Source organism: Achroia grisella, unplaced genomic scaffold (assembly GCF_030625045.1).
Source record: "Achroia grisella isolate CSIRO2021 unplaced genomic scaffold, CSIRO_AGI_Agris_v1 utg1086, whole genome shotgun sequence".
In the NCBI taxonomy this organism is placed as follows: domain Eukaryota; kingdom Metazoa; phylum Arthropoda; class Insecta; order Lepidoptera; family Pyralidae; genus Achroia; species Achroia grisella.
The window spans coordinates 2,933,843-2,948,411 of record NW_026712572.1 but is presented as its reverse complement, the minus strand read 5'-3'; the positions used below and the strand labels follow the sequence as shown (position 1 = coordinate 2,948,411).

The following is a 14,569-nucleotide window of genomic DNA, read 5'->3' as shown; positions in this document are numbered from 1 at the left end:
CTGTTGTGGTAACGTCATTTAAAGCATTAAAACTAATATGTTAAAATAAAACTTTCCGATTAAACAAATCGGTATCGCAGGTACACCACTACTCCGCTATAGGTGGTAACATAATTTTAAAATTATATTTACACCTGTCAATTTAATCCCCGGGATTAAAAAACAGACTATAATTTAACATTTAACAATTGCTACATTTAAGTTAATACAGTTATTAATGATTTAATGTGGTACAGCTGAAATATTAAGTCATAATTTGTAAATCGCGTAGTGAAACGAAACGTTAATGATTAATAATAATTAAAACGTAAAATGAAAATATCACCCGCCGCGCCATGCTATTATTAGATCATTTAAGTTTAATTGTAATAGCGCGTATATTGGTATTAATTTTATATCTTGCGACATTCGAAGCAGTATTCTATATTATACTCCATGTGTGTATAACATTTGTGTGTTATTCATAGACTTTCTTAAAGAATGTTTTTGTTGTGATTTAGGTACATAACCTACTATTAAAAATACTTTTTCGTTGAACGAGTGAGTTCTTTCTTATTTTAAGTTTTAATGTATTTTGTCTTATAAAAATACTTATTTGTTATTATTTCATTGTAAACTACAAAAATTGTGTCCCATTTTTTTACAATGTCAAAAGTACTTCATATATACTGGGTGACTTTATTGTGCGAGAACATGAATGATGACAATAAGCACATAGTTTTTTTAAACGTTTATATATATATATATGTATACACGTTATTTATATTGTTAACCGGATAATTTTATCTTAAATAAAGGTTATACCTTTATTTATATCTTTTTTAACCTTTCGATGTGTAGCCCACTCATGCATAAATTAAATATCTCTTTGAAAGTATACATTGTATCCTGAGGAGATAAAAACCATCGTTCCATTCTCGTCCCTCATAGGTCTAGGTAGCGGACTCTGAAAAAGGGCGTATAGATCTATGCAGGTCGCAGTGTTACAGGTCTTAGCACCTGACAGTATAGCCTAAACCCAAAAAACCATAAATTCGTGTCAAAGTGTCGGTTAACAATATAAATAAAGAACATTGATTGATTGATTGAACATTGAAAAAATAATAATATCGAATTACTTTTGTTATCCAAGTTTTAATTATAAATTAAAAATAAAGTCATCCGGTTCCATTATCATGTATTTGGAAGACTGATTCATTAAACGCAGATCGGATGCTGAGCACCGTTCAACCGTTAACACATTGACCGTCTTGACTTGACTGGAATACTCCAACGGGCCTATGTCACTACTGAAGACAATGGCTGTATGGGCTGCGTCCATTTGCCTTTCCCTGAAAAGGGAAAAACCGAACAAAAAAAAAAATGGGCCTATGTCAGTCTCCAGTGACTGACACCGAGTACTTATTTTAACTTGCCATTTCCCACCAAAATGCATCAATGTATTTAATAATCATATCTCTACATAATTTATTAAATATAACTCAAGAAGAAATATTTTTTTTACTTTTTATGGAAAACTTTTTGGCGGTGAATGTGTTAAAAATTAGACATAAGCGACTTTGTTTTTTATTATTTTTCTTAGCTATATATTCGACGTACTTATTGTATTAATGATTGTAGATCTTAAAATAAATCAGTGTTGTACATTCATTATTCTTTTATTTCATCTTAATACATCTATAATATAATCTTATTACACTAATAATGATTACATATATAATATAAAAATAACACAATAAACTCTTTTAAATTTAACAAATAAATAATTTTGACGGCCGAACGCCCTAGCAAACTAAATAGTAATATAATGATTACTATAGCAATAGTGTAGACAGCTTTTTTCTAATTGTAGAATGAACTACCTGCATCATATGCAGTGACTGCAGTTTTTCAGCAGGGTTGTATTAAGTGTCACAACTTGTTGATACTCCTAATGTTTCAGGCGTCCATAGGCTACGGTAACCGTTTACCATCAGGTGGGTAATATAAAGTATTGCAACTGTTATGGTATTAAAAAAAATGTAACTGAATAAGCAGAAGAATATGGCACTGAGTATTGATACAGTTGATACTTGCGGATTCTTTCTCCATCTATGATTGAAAACAAAACTAGGGAGCGTATATACGTTGAACTATTATATAACTAGCTGTTAACCGTAACTTCGCTTTTTGTAAAACAAAAGCTAGCCTATGTTCGCCCTCGTATTACAATCTATTTTCGTACCAAATTTTATTAAGATCCGTTTAGTTGTGAAAAGGTAAAAATGGACAGACTTCTGCATTTGTAATATTATAAGATATTTTTTCGAAAGTCTGATGCTGTTTGCTGCAGCTGGCCATTACAGCTTCACCGGACGATAGGGGGCGAATATTATGTGTGTGACTATACATTAGCAATAATTGTAGAGATCTCAATTTTATTTAAAAAAATCTTTGGACAGAAATGCAATGCAATTCAGAATGACGACTGCATATGCTGGTCATTCTCCCTAATTGAATTAAAAAATGAATCTGTATTTTTGTAATGTACAAGCTCATTTGGAAAGAATAAGAGCTGAGTTTCTTATCAGTTCTTAGCATGATATCACTCTGAACTGATGGTGGATCACGTATAAGACATGTGATCAGGGGGGTCATTCAATATTTCCCCCCCCCCCTTAATTGTCCAATTAATATATCTAATTGAACATTTATTATGATTTTATTTATATATTTCGTCACCATACAGATTTCATGTAACATAACATGTACATACCTTCAATATTTAATTAATTCAATATAATATGTCTTTGTACATTAATAAAATACTTACTTTTTACTTGTATCTATTGTTATCAAAATTAAATTATAAGTTCTCGACTTAACCACGACTATGTGACCCCTAATGATAAAGTAGCTTCCTATAGGTGAAAGAATGACTAAAATTTTATTTTCTGAGTTTATCCAATACACACAATAATATTAATTAAATAATTTATGTTTACAATAATAATTTAGATGTCTTTTTCTTTATTATTTCACATTCCACCGATGAAGGATCATTTCAGTGAACAAGTTGTAAATATATATAATAACAATAAATTTATAGTACTTATATTACGATATCAGTGCGTTATGATGGTTATAACACACGGGCGGCCGAAACGAGTGCGTAATAGAGCCGTGTGTGTTAAATACGCATGTATAGCGTACGACATTTTTTAAAACACTCTCGGGGGAAAAATCATATTATATTTTATACTGTTTTAAACTTGATAATTAGTAAAAATCACGGTATCTTACCACGTTTTATATTTATTTGCTGAGTTCCCGATATTTCGGTAGTGTTTCAACCACCGGTGGTTGAAATGGAAATATAAAACGCGGTAAGATCCCGTGATTTTTACTAATTATCAAGTTTAAAACAGTATAAAATATAATATGATTTTTTCCCCCGCAAGTGTGTTGAAAAAAGTCGTACATGTGACATATCATAAGAGTCTGTAATAGACCTACATGAATAAAGATATTTTGAATTTGAATTTGAATTTAATTATACATATTATATTTTGTTCATTTTGGCACTTTCCCGTTTTAATTTTTTAAATCAGCTCACTGCCTACTGTCACTAAATCTGATAAAATAAAATAGCAAATAGTGCTGTTATGGAATATAACTTCATTATATTAACTAGCTTTTCGCCCGGGCCTCGCACGGCAACAACATGTATTATTAAATATATAAACCTTACTCTTGATCTCTCTTTTTAAAAAAAAAAAAACAGTTTAAAAAGCCGTTGCGTAGTTTTGAAGATTTAAGCACACACAGACAGCGACAGCGACTTTATAATATGTAATGATAATGAAGCACGTGTTTTATGTGCCGAAAAACCGATGATATTAAATCCATTTTAAGTCATCGGTTTTCGGTGTTGAAAATTAAGTTACATTCAGTAATTATAATATCTCAGGACAATTCACACAGCGCCATCTAGTCCCAAGCTAAGCAGAGCTTGAGTTATGGATACTAGACAACCGATTTAAATACATGGATACATTTTTATTTGTAAATAAATAGATATTATACATAGAAAACACCCAGACCTATACAATACATACTCATGAATACAAATGTTTGTACCGTGCGAGGAATCGAACCCACGACCATCGGATAGTAAAGCGGTGTGCTAAACCACTAGACCACCGAGGCTGTCTATTATTTCATTAACAATCACATTGGCTTCAAAACTGTTGCCTTGCAAAATGAGATGGCATTTAAAAAGTGAAAACTTATAATTATGGGATTAAGTAATATCACATTCATTCTGCAGTTATCGACGCCACTGCCAGAGCTCCGGACCCCGATTCAATAAAGTTTCACCAGATCTGGAAATAAGAGAATTATCTTTATACTATCCACCAGGTCAGTCCTGTCAAAGGTACGGCCCGCGGGCCGCATCCGGCCCCCGGGCTGTAACAAGGCCCGCGATCGCAACGTGATTTTATATCTTACTAGCTGCACCCGCAACTCCGTCCGAGTGGAATTTAACTTTATTTTTCTAAAATAAAAGTAGCCTACATTACTCCTTATTACATTAGCTACCTGCTAAAAAAAGTCCCGTCAAAATCGGTCCAGCCATTTCAGAGATTAGCCGGAACAAACAGACAGACAGAATGTTATTTTGGTCTATATACCGTATTTATATCCATATGCATGTAGTAAAAACGGTTATTTCAATATTACAAACAGACACTCCAATTTTATTTATATGTATAGATTATTAATATTACAAACGTGATAGTTTGTGAGCATGGATGATTGTTTGTTACTCTTTCAAGTAGAAACTACTAAATTAATTTTGTTGAAACTTTACAGTGATATAGCTGTATAATTTCTATATAAATGTAACTGGCAGCCTACAAATATGTGAGTTATATACAATAAATATAATAAAATAATAATAATAATACACATATTCGTAAAAACCAAACATAATACAAAAAACATGAAAAATTAAAAACTAGAATAAAATTAAAAAATTTTTTTTTAAAAAATCAGAGACTATATAACGCAACATTGCATTTTTATTTCATAAACATAATTAGATATCTATCAACCATCCCTCAAATCCTCGATTCAGGTTTAAACAATAGCTTATACATCAGAATAACATATAGGCTGTATATTTCATGCATGGGTGAAACCGCTGGCGCAGCTAGTACTATATATTTAAATAAGTACATTTTTATAATTTTTATTTCTACATTTTATAACATTTTGCGCCGGTTATAGAAATGTTGCGAGGTAACAGATTGAGCTGGTATGGGCATGTTATGCGGAGGAATGAGGACCATGTCTTATGGAAAGTGTATAATATCAATGTGGATGGATGTAAAGGGAGGGGACGCCCTAAGAAAAGATGGATGAATTGTGTGAAAGATGATATGAATAAAAGAGTATGCTCAGATATGACGACCGATAGAGAGCAGTGGAAGAGAATGACATACGCCGACCACAAATAATGGGATAAAGGCAAGGCAATGATGATTTGTACATTTCTTTTTATTTGAATCTGGCCATCAGAATGTTAAATTCTAATTATGATATATCTCTCTACAAAATTGAATTTGACACCTCTGCATAGTTGTTTCCCATGACATCGTCCACACATGAATATTTTTTTATTGGCCACAGAGGTCATGTAACACATGCCAACACAATGTGCTGTATATTGGTACGGGGAATCAAACCTGCGACTATTATGACTGAATCACTAGAGGACCGTGACCGTGTAATACATAGCAACATAATGTGCATCTGTGGGGAATCGTACCCGCAACTATTGAGGGAAACGGAATTGTTAGTAATGTGGACTCATGACCCTATTACTAGCAATGCACCATATCAGGTCGACCTCCACGCGGCTCCCCTTGGAAACCATCGTGATAAATTCTTGGTGAATTTGTCACGATGGGCTAACTGACCTGACCTCATGTTCATCTTATCATCCTCCACTAGTGCCCCGCCAGTGTAAACCGTTAGCGCATGCGGGTGCACCATTCCATTATCATCCATAAAAAGACCTGCAACCATTATGACTGAACCACTAGAGCACTGAGTTTGTAATACATACCAGCACAATGAGCATATACCGGGAATCGAACCCGCGACCATTGTTACTAAACCGCTAGAGTACAGAGGCCGTGTAATACATACCAGCACAATGAGCGTCTAGGAGGCTCGCAGCGGCGGCGTGGAGCGCCCCTCGGGCTCCAGGTCTCCGTGGGCGGCTGCGGGCGGGGCCTCGTTCTCGTTGACGAGCCGCTGCCGCTCGCGGTACATGGACACCTGGATGTTCTCGAGCTGGTGGTAGCGGCACACCTTCAGCGTCGAGAACACCGCCAGGCCCACCCACGTCGCGAATGCGCCCCACACTCCGAACTGAGCAAACATTTACATACACTACTCGTTACATAATCGTTTTTTACTACACGCATATGAATATAAATACAGTACATATACCAAAATAACATTTTTTAAGAAAGAAAGAAAAACATTTATTGTCAACCATTTTTACATATACATATATACATACATACATACACACTTAGAACAATTACAATAATTTATCTTATATTATTTCTAAATATGGTTGGCAACATGGCTGACACTCAGCATATGCCGTGACAGCTAACTGTCACGGCGCTGGTATTCTGTGCCTGCCATTACATTTACATTTTACATTTTACAATTTTTGTCTGTCTGTCTGTTTGATCCGGCTAATCTCTGAAATGGCTGGACTGATTCTGACGGGACTTTTATTGGCAGGTAGCTGATGTAATAAGGAGAACGCAGGCTACCTTTAGTTTAGAAAAATAAAGTTAAATTCCACGCGGACGATACGTACGAAGCCGGGGCGAGTAGTTAGTTTCTTATAGAATAGAATAGAAAATCATTTATTCAAATAAACTTAATTTAAGCACTTTTGAATAGTCAACAATATTTTTTAAATCTACCGCTCATTAGGAAAGCTCATCACAAGAAGAATAAGCAAGAAACTTGTGTGTTGCTCTTTTAAACAATCCTTGTAAGTTCACATTTTACAAGTCGAAACGTGTGAATACAAACTACCAACCAGCACTAATTTACTTAGGCTCAAATATAAAAACACAATAAGATTAAATCAGTCGTAGTGATAAGAGCAGACCAGTTCCTACAAGCAGCACTCGTTCACGAGTATGACGGATGAGACAGCCATCACTGCGCTCGACCATATTTTAGGTAGCCCAATGAGTTACTCAGTTACAAACAGAGATAACTCTAAACCTTATTATAAAATAAGGTTAGAGTAAGGATGTTATGGATATGAAATTTCGGATACGGATAGGTTTCGGATATAGGAATGATTATTATACCGGATACGGATGCGGATATGAATATATTTCGGATTATCCGTTAGTTTCGGATAAGTTCAGTTACGGATATAATTTTTTTAAGGAATTTCAAAAGTAAAATACAAATAGCTAATAAAATGGTTACATAACGTGTCTCAATTAGGCTCCGCTATTATCCGAAACTTTTATTTCGGATTCGATATTTTTATATCGGATATCCGATAACTTTTTTTTTTATATAGGATATCCGATAGTTTCGGTTACGGTTACGGATATTGTTTTATATCGGATATCCGATAGTTTCGTTTACGGTTACGGATATTTTTTTATATCGGATATCCGATAGTTTCGTTTACGGTTACGGATATTTTATTATATCGGATATCCGATAGTTTCGGTTACGGTTACGGATATTTTTTTATATCGGATATCCGATAGTTTCGGTTACGGTTACGGATATTTTTTTATATCGGATATCCGATAGTTTCGGTTACGGTTACATCCCTGGTTTAGAGTTATCTGTTTTTTGTTACCTGTGCTGTCCCAATTTCTACATAGAATCCATTAGTGGAGATATTGTCCTTGCTGTCTATATTTTGACCGGCAGCGTCCTCGCAACTGAAATTGTACGATTTCTTATTAATAATAATCTCAGGACAATTCACACAGCGCCATCTAGACCCAAGTTAAGTTAGCTAAAGCTTGTGTTGCGAGTACTAGGTAACTGATACAGATAAAAACCTTTTTAACTTTCATTTGACGACATCGGTGGTCTAGCGGTCTAGCACACCGCTTTACGATCGATGGTCGCGGGTTCCATTCCACGGTACAAAAATTTGTATTTATGAGTATGATTGTTTGTATCTGTCTGGGTATTTTCTTTGTATAATATGTATGTAGTTACGAAAAAAAATCATCTATGTATTTGTATCAGTTGTCTAGTACCCATAACACAAGCTTTAGCTAGCTTAACATGAGTCTAGATGGCGCTGTGTGAATTGTCCTGAGATTATTATTATTATTATTTACATAGAAAACACCCTAACCAATACGAACAATCATACTCATGAATACAAATGTTTGTGCCGTGCGAGGAACCCTGACGTCCTCAGTGGTCTAGTGATTTAGCACACCGCTTTACTTCCGATAGTCGCGGGTTCGATTCCACGGTACAAAAATTTGTATTCATGAGTGTTATTATCTGTATAGGTATTGACGAAAAAAAAATGTATGTCTTTATATCAATGGTCTAGCACCTATAACACAAGCTCTGAGCTCTTACCTTGAGACTAGATGGTAGTGTTAATAGTCCAGGGTAATTATTTACCTTGGGAACCGCTCCACAATGTTCTGGCACCAGGTCATGAAGCCGAGGGTGACCATCACGGCGGCGGAGACGGTCAGCCCGCACAGCATCACGCAGCCCACCGCCTCTATGAACGCCGACAGGAACGAGCTGTCCAGGCCCTTGTACATGAATCTTGACAATCTGCAAATAAAATTCATAGCGCTGATAATGTTATCTGATTTATTTATCTATTTGCTTTGAATAGGTTACAATGTTCTTACAAATTAAATTACAGTTCCATATTCTGCTGCATTATGAGCATGCAAGTTTAAATTCATGTTAGTATGAAATTTAACAAATGTTAACAACGAATATCATAATCTAAATATATATAACTCAAAGGTGACTGACATAGTGATCTATCAATGCACAGCCCAAACCACTGGACGGATCGGGCTGAAATATGGCATGCAGGTAGATGTTATGACGTAGGCATCCGCTAAGAAAGGATTTTGATTAATTCTACCCCCAAGAGGATAAAATAGGGGATGAAACTTTGTCAATTTTAAACCGATCGGGCTGAGACTTTGCATACATAAAGCTACTATGACGTAGCATTCCCCTAATTTTGAAGGATTTTGATAAATTCCAACCCTAAGGGAATAAAATAGGTGATGAAAGTTTGTACGAAAGTACTGTAAATCCGCAAAAACTACACCTAATAATAATACTTCTTAACGCGAGCGAAGCCGCAGGCAAAAGCTAATTATTTATATTGTTAAATGTCCAAATATAAGATCAGATAATTAAAATTAAATGTAATAATAAAAATTTATGTAATTTATAGGAAATAATCCGTGTTTGAAGTTAAGCTTGTATTCAGCGCTGATTAAATGATATGTTGATTAAACAGAGGTTAAGTGAGTAGCGGTTTCTATGTTGATAGTCGCATGCCTAATCTCTGTGATTCTTTGATATTATCCAAATTCAATTACGCTGATGCTGTTTATGGACAATGTACATTGGTCCGAAAGTAAAAACCTGATACAGAGAGTACAGAATGCTTGTGCTAGGTTTTGTTTTTCCATACCATTTCGAGGACATGTTACTCCATTTATAAATCAAACTAATTGGTTAAAAATGGATAGACGGAACAAAACTTCGCTACGTTGTTATTTATATTGTTAAATGTCAAAATATAATTTGATAAACTCAGATAATTAAAATTAAATGTATTAATATATCCCCAATTTATATCATTTCGTGGTAGTTTTAAATAATTCTGTAAGTTGGAATAATCTGAGCCTCTATCCTTAATTCAGTGACAGTTAGTTCTTTCAAACATAAATTATTCATTGAACAAAAATCATTGTAGCAGGTTTCACATATAATATAATAAGCATCTAAAACATGTACCAACTACACCATTTATGTACGTTATATATTTAAATATTATTAATAAATTTTATTATAATAAATATCTCATTACATAGCTCATATACCTACTTAAATAATATACAGAATATACTAAATACATACATTAATTAAAATTGCATTTATCTTTACAAAATACCTATTTATAAAATGGTCTTAATTTTAATAAAGATTATTTTCTTTATTCTTTACGTATCTCTCGTGTGTGGTGGCCCCACTGAAAATCATTTTATATATACTGGATAAATGCTGAATGGTGTCACATTCAGCGTTACTAGTATGTTTTAGCTTTTAGCTTTTAAATTGTATAGTATATAAGATAGATAGCATCTAAGAATACTGTAATGCTGAATAAATGTCTTTATTATTATTATTATTATAATCCTTGTTAATATAAATATAATTAAAACAATATTCATTTAAAAGAGCAACACACAAGTTTCTTGCTCATTCTTCTTGTGATGAGTCTGTGTTCGAGGCAAGAGGGGGTAAAATAAAAAAATATGACTATTCAAATGTGCTTATATTAAGTTTATTTGAATACAGATAATTTTATTTCTATACAATTTTTTTTTTTATTATTTATCACGAAAAACACATGTACAAAAGGCAAGCATCTGCCATATGGCATTATCAAGAAGTGCTGTTGGTTGATATTTTTTTTATGGATGATAATGGAATGGTGCACCCGCTTGCGGTAACGCTGTCGGGGCCCCACTGGAGGATGATAGGATGAGGGTGAAGTTAGTATCCACCAAAATCTGGGGGTTTATTTTATAGATGATAATGGAATGGTGCACCCGCCTGTGAAACCATCGTGAATAAATTTATCCGATGGTTTCCAGGCCTCATTTTTCACGATAGGCTAACTGACCTGACCTCATGCTCATCTTATCATCCTCCACTAGTGCCCCGCCAGCGTAAATCGTTAGTGCAGGCGGATGCACTATTCCATTCTCATGCATAAAAAAAATATTATCCGGCACAAATTGTATGCGCAGGTTTTTTTTTATGACATGGTGCCCTCGCCTGCACTAACGCTTTACGCTGGCGGGGTACCAATAGAGGATTATAAGGTGAACATCAGGTCAGTTCAGTAGTCATTACGTCAATGCTTTAAACAATCAAATATCCTCACCGTTGCCTCACAGTACATTTATGAAAATATTATGTATAAAGTGGAAAGCTTAGATAGTTTCAACTACACGAAATGCTTAAAAGACTGTACAAGTAGAAATGAACAATAAAAATAAGTCGCTAATTTTACCAAATGCCGCCATCTACACAAAGTTAGAAATTCATTTTATGGTAATTGCGTAAAATTCATATAATAAACTTTTGTCCAGAGACTTTTTGCTAATTCGAAATAAATCTTACAGAGAGGCATTTTATTCAAATCTTATATTAAACAAATGTTATGTAAAAAAGCCTATTATAAGATAGATGAATTTATAGATGATAGCAATATATAGCAAGAATAAGTTTATTTGTCGGACAACGTTATATATATATATTTTTTTAATTTTCATACTGCTTTCTTGATATATGATAGCGTAGCGATTTTCGTATGTAACGATTGACGCATGCAATAATGCGATCATAAGACGCCATTTGACGCGAATACTGTAACTAAACGCATACATATCGATAAAAATTATTTCTATCGAATGTCGATTTGGTCCTCGTTGCAACGTCACGTAATCATTTTGCCAAATGAAAATGTCCAGGCATTATGGAAACAATTTAGCCGGGTCAATGGGCTCCCTTTAAAATATGGTCGAGCGCATTATTTATCTTGTTTTGGTCATTTTCAGTCATATATTTTTATTATATTAAATATTACGTGAACGTGAAAAGGTTTTAAATTTATTAAAATGGGAAAATTGTCACGACTCACAACACGGTCTTGCCAATCTTATCACTAAATCGACTGATTTAATCTTATTTGATTATGATTATATAATTGAAAAAAAATTACGTGCTTGTTGGTAGTTTATATTCTCTGTTTTGTTTGTAAATGTTTAAAGTTTTTACAAGGATTATTTAAAAGAGCAACACACAAGTTTCTTGCTCGTTCTTCTTGTGATGAGACAGCTTTCCGAACGAGTGGATAATATAAAAAACAAATTGTTATGACTATTCAAAAGTGCTTAAATTAAGTTTATTTGAATAAATGATTTTCTATTCTATTCTATTAGTCCATCGTGAGAAATTCCTGGTGAGTTTTTCCAGTGGGAACCGCGTGGAGGTCAATCTAACATGGTACATTGGTAGTAATGTCATGAGTCTACATTACTAACAATAACCTTCACCCGTCACCGAAATATTAAAAGTGGAACAGCTAAGAGTTTTAAACAACTACACGCGGGGAAGATGCGAAATAAGCTACCTGTACATTTGCACCAGGCAGACATATAAAGATAAAGATATATTCCAACCACATGACATGTCGCAAAATATAAACGCCCAAAAATAAATCCAGTAAAAAAAAATGTAACATTTTATTATCATCATCATCATCATCATCGAAAACAGCAGGCAGTGACCGCTGTAATTATAAAATTCATATAAACCACAGGTTCCCAAACTTTTGTCTAGTAGACCCTTTGCAATATTTGTGAAATAATAGTTTCGGATAATATCGGATAGGGCTCGATTTTATTAGCTAATTGTATTTTACTTTTGAAATTATTTAAAAAATTAACATCCGTAACCGAAATTATCCGAAACTAACGGATGAACCCTAGGGGACCCTTAGGCAGTATTCTATAATCCGACAAATCCGATAGTCCGACACTGCCCTGCAAACTGTTTGTCGGATAACCGGGGGTCCACTGTACATAAGTATTTTTTTTTATACTACTATGGTGGCAAACAGGCATACGGCCCATCTGATGGTAAATGGTTATATATAAAGATGAAGATATATTTCGACTTTCATGACATGTCTGAAAACAAAAACCCCAAAATAAATCTAGTTTAAAAAAAAAATGTAACATGTTATTATATTACATGAAAATTTTAAAACATTCAATCATACAGGTCAAAAGATTATCCTATATGTTCAAACTGAGGTAATGCTTATCGACTATTCAACTACATCCATGCTATAAATAAATTACATTTATTTATATTAATTTTCCTCATCCACAGACAGATCCATTAGTAGAGCAACTAAATGAAAAGGTCATGAGGAAATAATTATTACTACTATTCTTAATAATGATTCTTGGTGTTGGTAGTCAGGTATTGGTACCATAGTCGCGTACTAAGCCTCCCAAACACAGTCGCCTTGCCAATATGTGAGTTGATCTCCGATTCAAGCAAGATATTGTTTGACACGGTCAACCCTAGATGGAAGCGCCATCTAGGAGGCTCAGTACAGACTACTGCCAATAATTTCCTTGTCGAGCATGTGGTAGGCAATGCCGCTCTCGTATCGGTTTATACAGCCATGATAAGAGCTGTTCATGGGCCATTATGCCATAAATTGTGTATAACAGATGCATAGGCCATTATATATATATAAAAATTATATTATTAATTATGAAATTATATTGTATTAACCATATCCTCCACCAGTGGAGGGTGACATTAGGTCAGAACCATAACAGACCATGTAAGATCCCATGGAACATTGTCCATTGTAGGCCTAGTCTGGAAGATAATAGTATCTATGTTACAAGCTCTGCCTAGTATAGATACTACTAGTAAATTCTCTATATGATGCGTATTTAACAAAAATGTAATAGATTACAAGAAGAATAACTATTTCTAGTTAAATTGGTGTCAATAAAAAAATATATTATTGTCATCAATGGTGTCCTGTGGTATTAATAATATGGTCATCATAAGACCTCTATAAAACCATAACTAGGAACATTTTCTAGTATAGGTATAAACTTATGAAGAGACTCCTTAGCCTCTTTACAAGTAAACAATCCAATCCAGCCAGTGGCCAGGTAGCTTAGTATTAGGTTTTATTACAAGCATTTCTATATCTGTTTATTATATTTTAGACTAGATATATTTAAAAACGAATATATCACTTTTAAAAATTAAACTTTTCTATATTAAATAAAAATTATAGCTGTACCTGAACTCGTCCTGGTGCATACTCAAAGGTACGATAATACAAAGAGACAGGATGAACCCGATCACATAGGCCGCTATCTGACTCAACAAAAGTACATTGGTTAACGCCATTTCTAACGCCACACTTCAAAATGAACAGAAACTCTTCTTTCTGATTTTATTAAAGATAATTGCCCGTATTTACTGTAGTTCTATTATGACAATTTCATCACAAACAAAATGGGAAATATTTATATTGAAAAATCACACACTGCACAGAGTACTTTACAACAGTTAGAGTAACAAAATCTCTCTATCTTCGAGGTTTAATTTATATGTAATAAATATTAAAAAGAGTTAAGCAACGACATTAACACTAGTGTTTTATAAATTTTATTGC

General features: G+C 33.9%; 1 protein-coding gene across 1 annotated transcript; it reads right to left on the bottom strand.

The window, feature by feature from the left end:
- Positions 1-3,753: 3,753 nt before the first annotated feature.
- On the bottom strand, positions 3,754-14,451 carry LOC131843000 (transmembrane protein 179). Its single transcript, XM_059191597.1, has 7 exons — positions 14,192-14,451; positions 12,625-12,643; positions 12,485-12,549; positions 8,701-8,862; positions 7,907-7,991; positions 6,196-6,420; positions 3,754-4,364 (listed from the first exon to the last, which is right to left on the bottom strand). Exons 1-6 carry the CDS (start codon positions 14,299-14,301, stop codon positions 6,211-6,213), a joined length of 651 nt encoding a protein of 216 aa, XP_059047580.1. The 5' UTR covers positions 14,302-14,451; the 3' UTR covers positions 3,754-4,364; positions 6,196-6,210.
- Between the last annotated feature and the right edge of the window lie 118 nt (positions 14,452-14,569).

What these genes read in the sequence shown, in the direction of transcription:
- LOC131843000 (XM_059191597.1), bottom strand. Translation starts at nt 14,301, where the DNA reads ATGGCGTTAACCAATGTACTTTTGTTGAGTCAGATAGCGGCCTATGTG. An exon ending in TGCCTGGTGCAAATGTACAG is followed by an intron (nt 8,863 to 12,484) that starts GTAGCTTATTTC and finishes TTTTATTTGCAG; the next exon opens with ATTGTCAAGATTCATGTACA. An exon ending in ATTGTGGAGCGGTTCCCAAG is followed by an intron (nt 7,992 to 8,700) that starts GTAAATAATTAC and finishes GTACAATTTCAG; the next exon opens with TTGCGAGGACGCTGCCGGTC.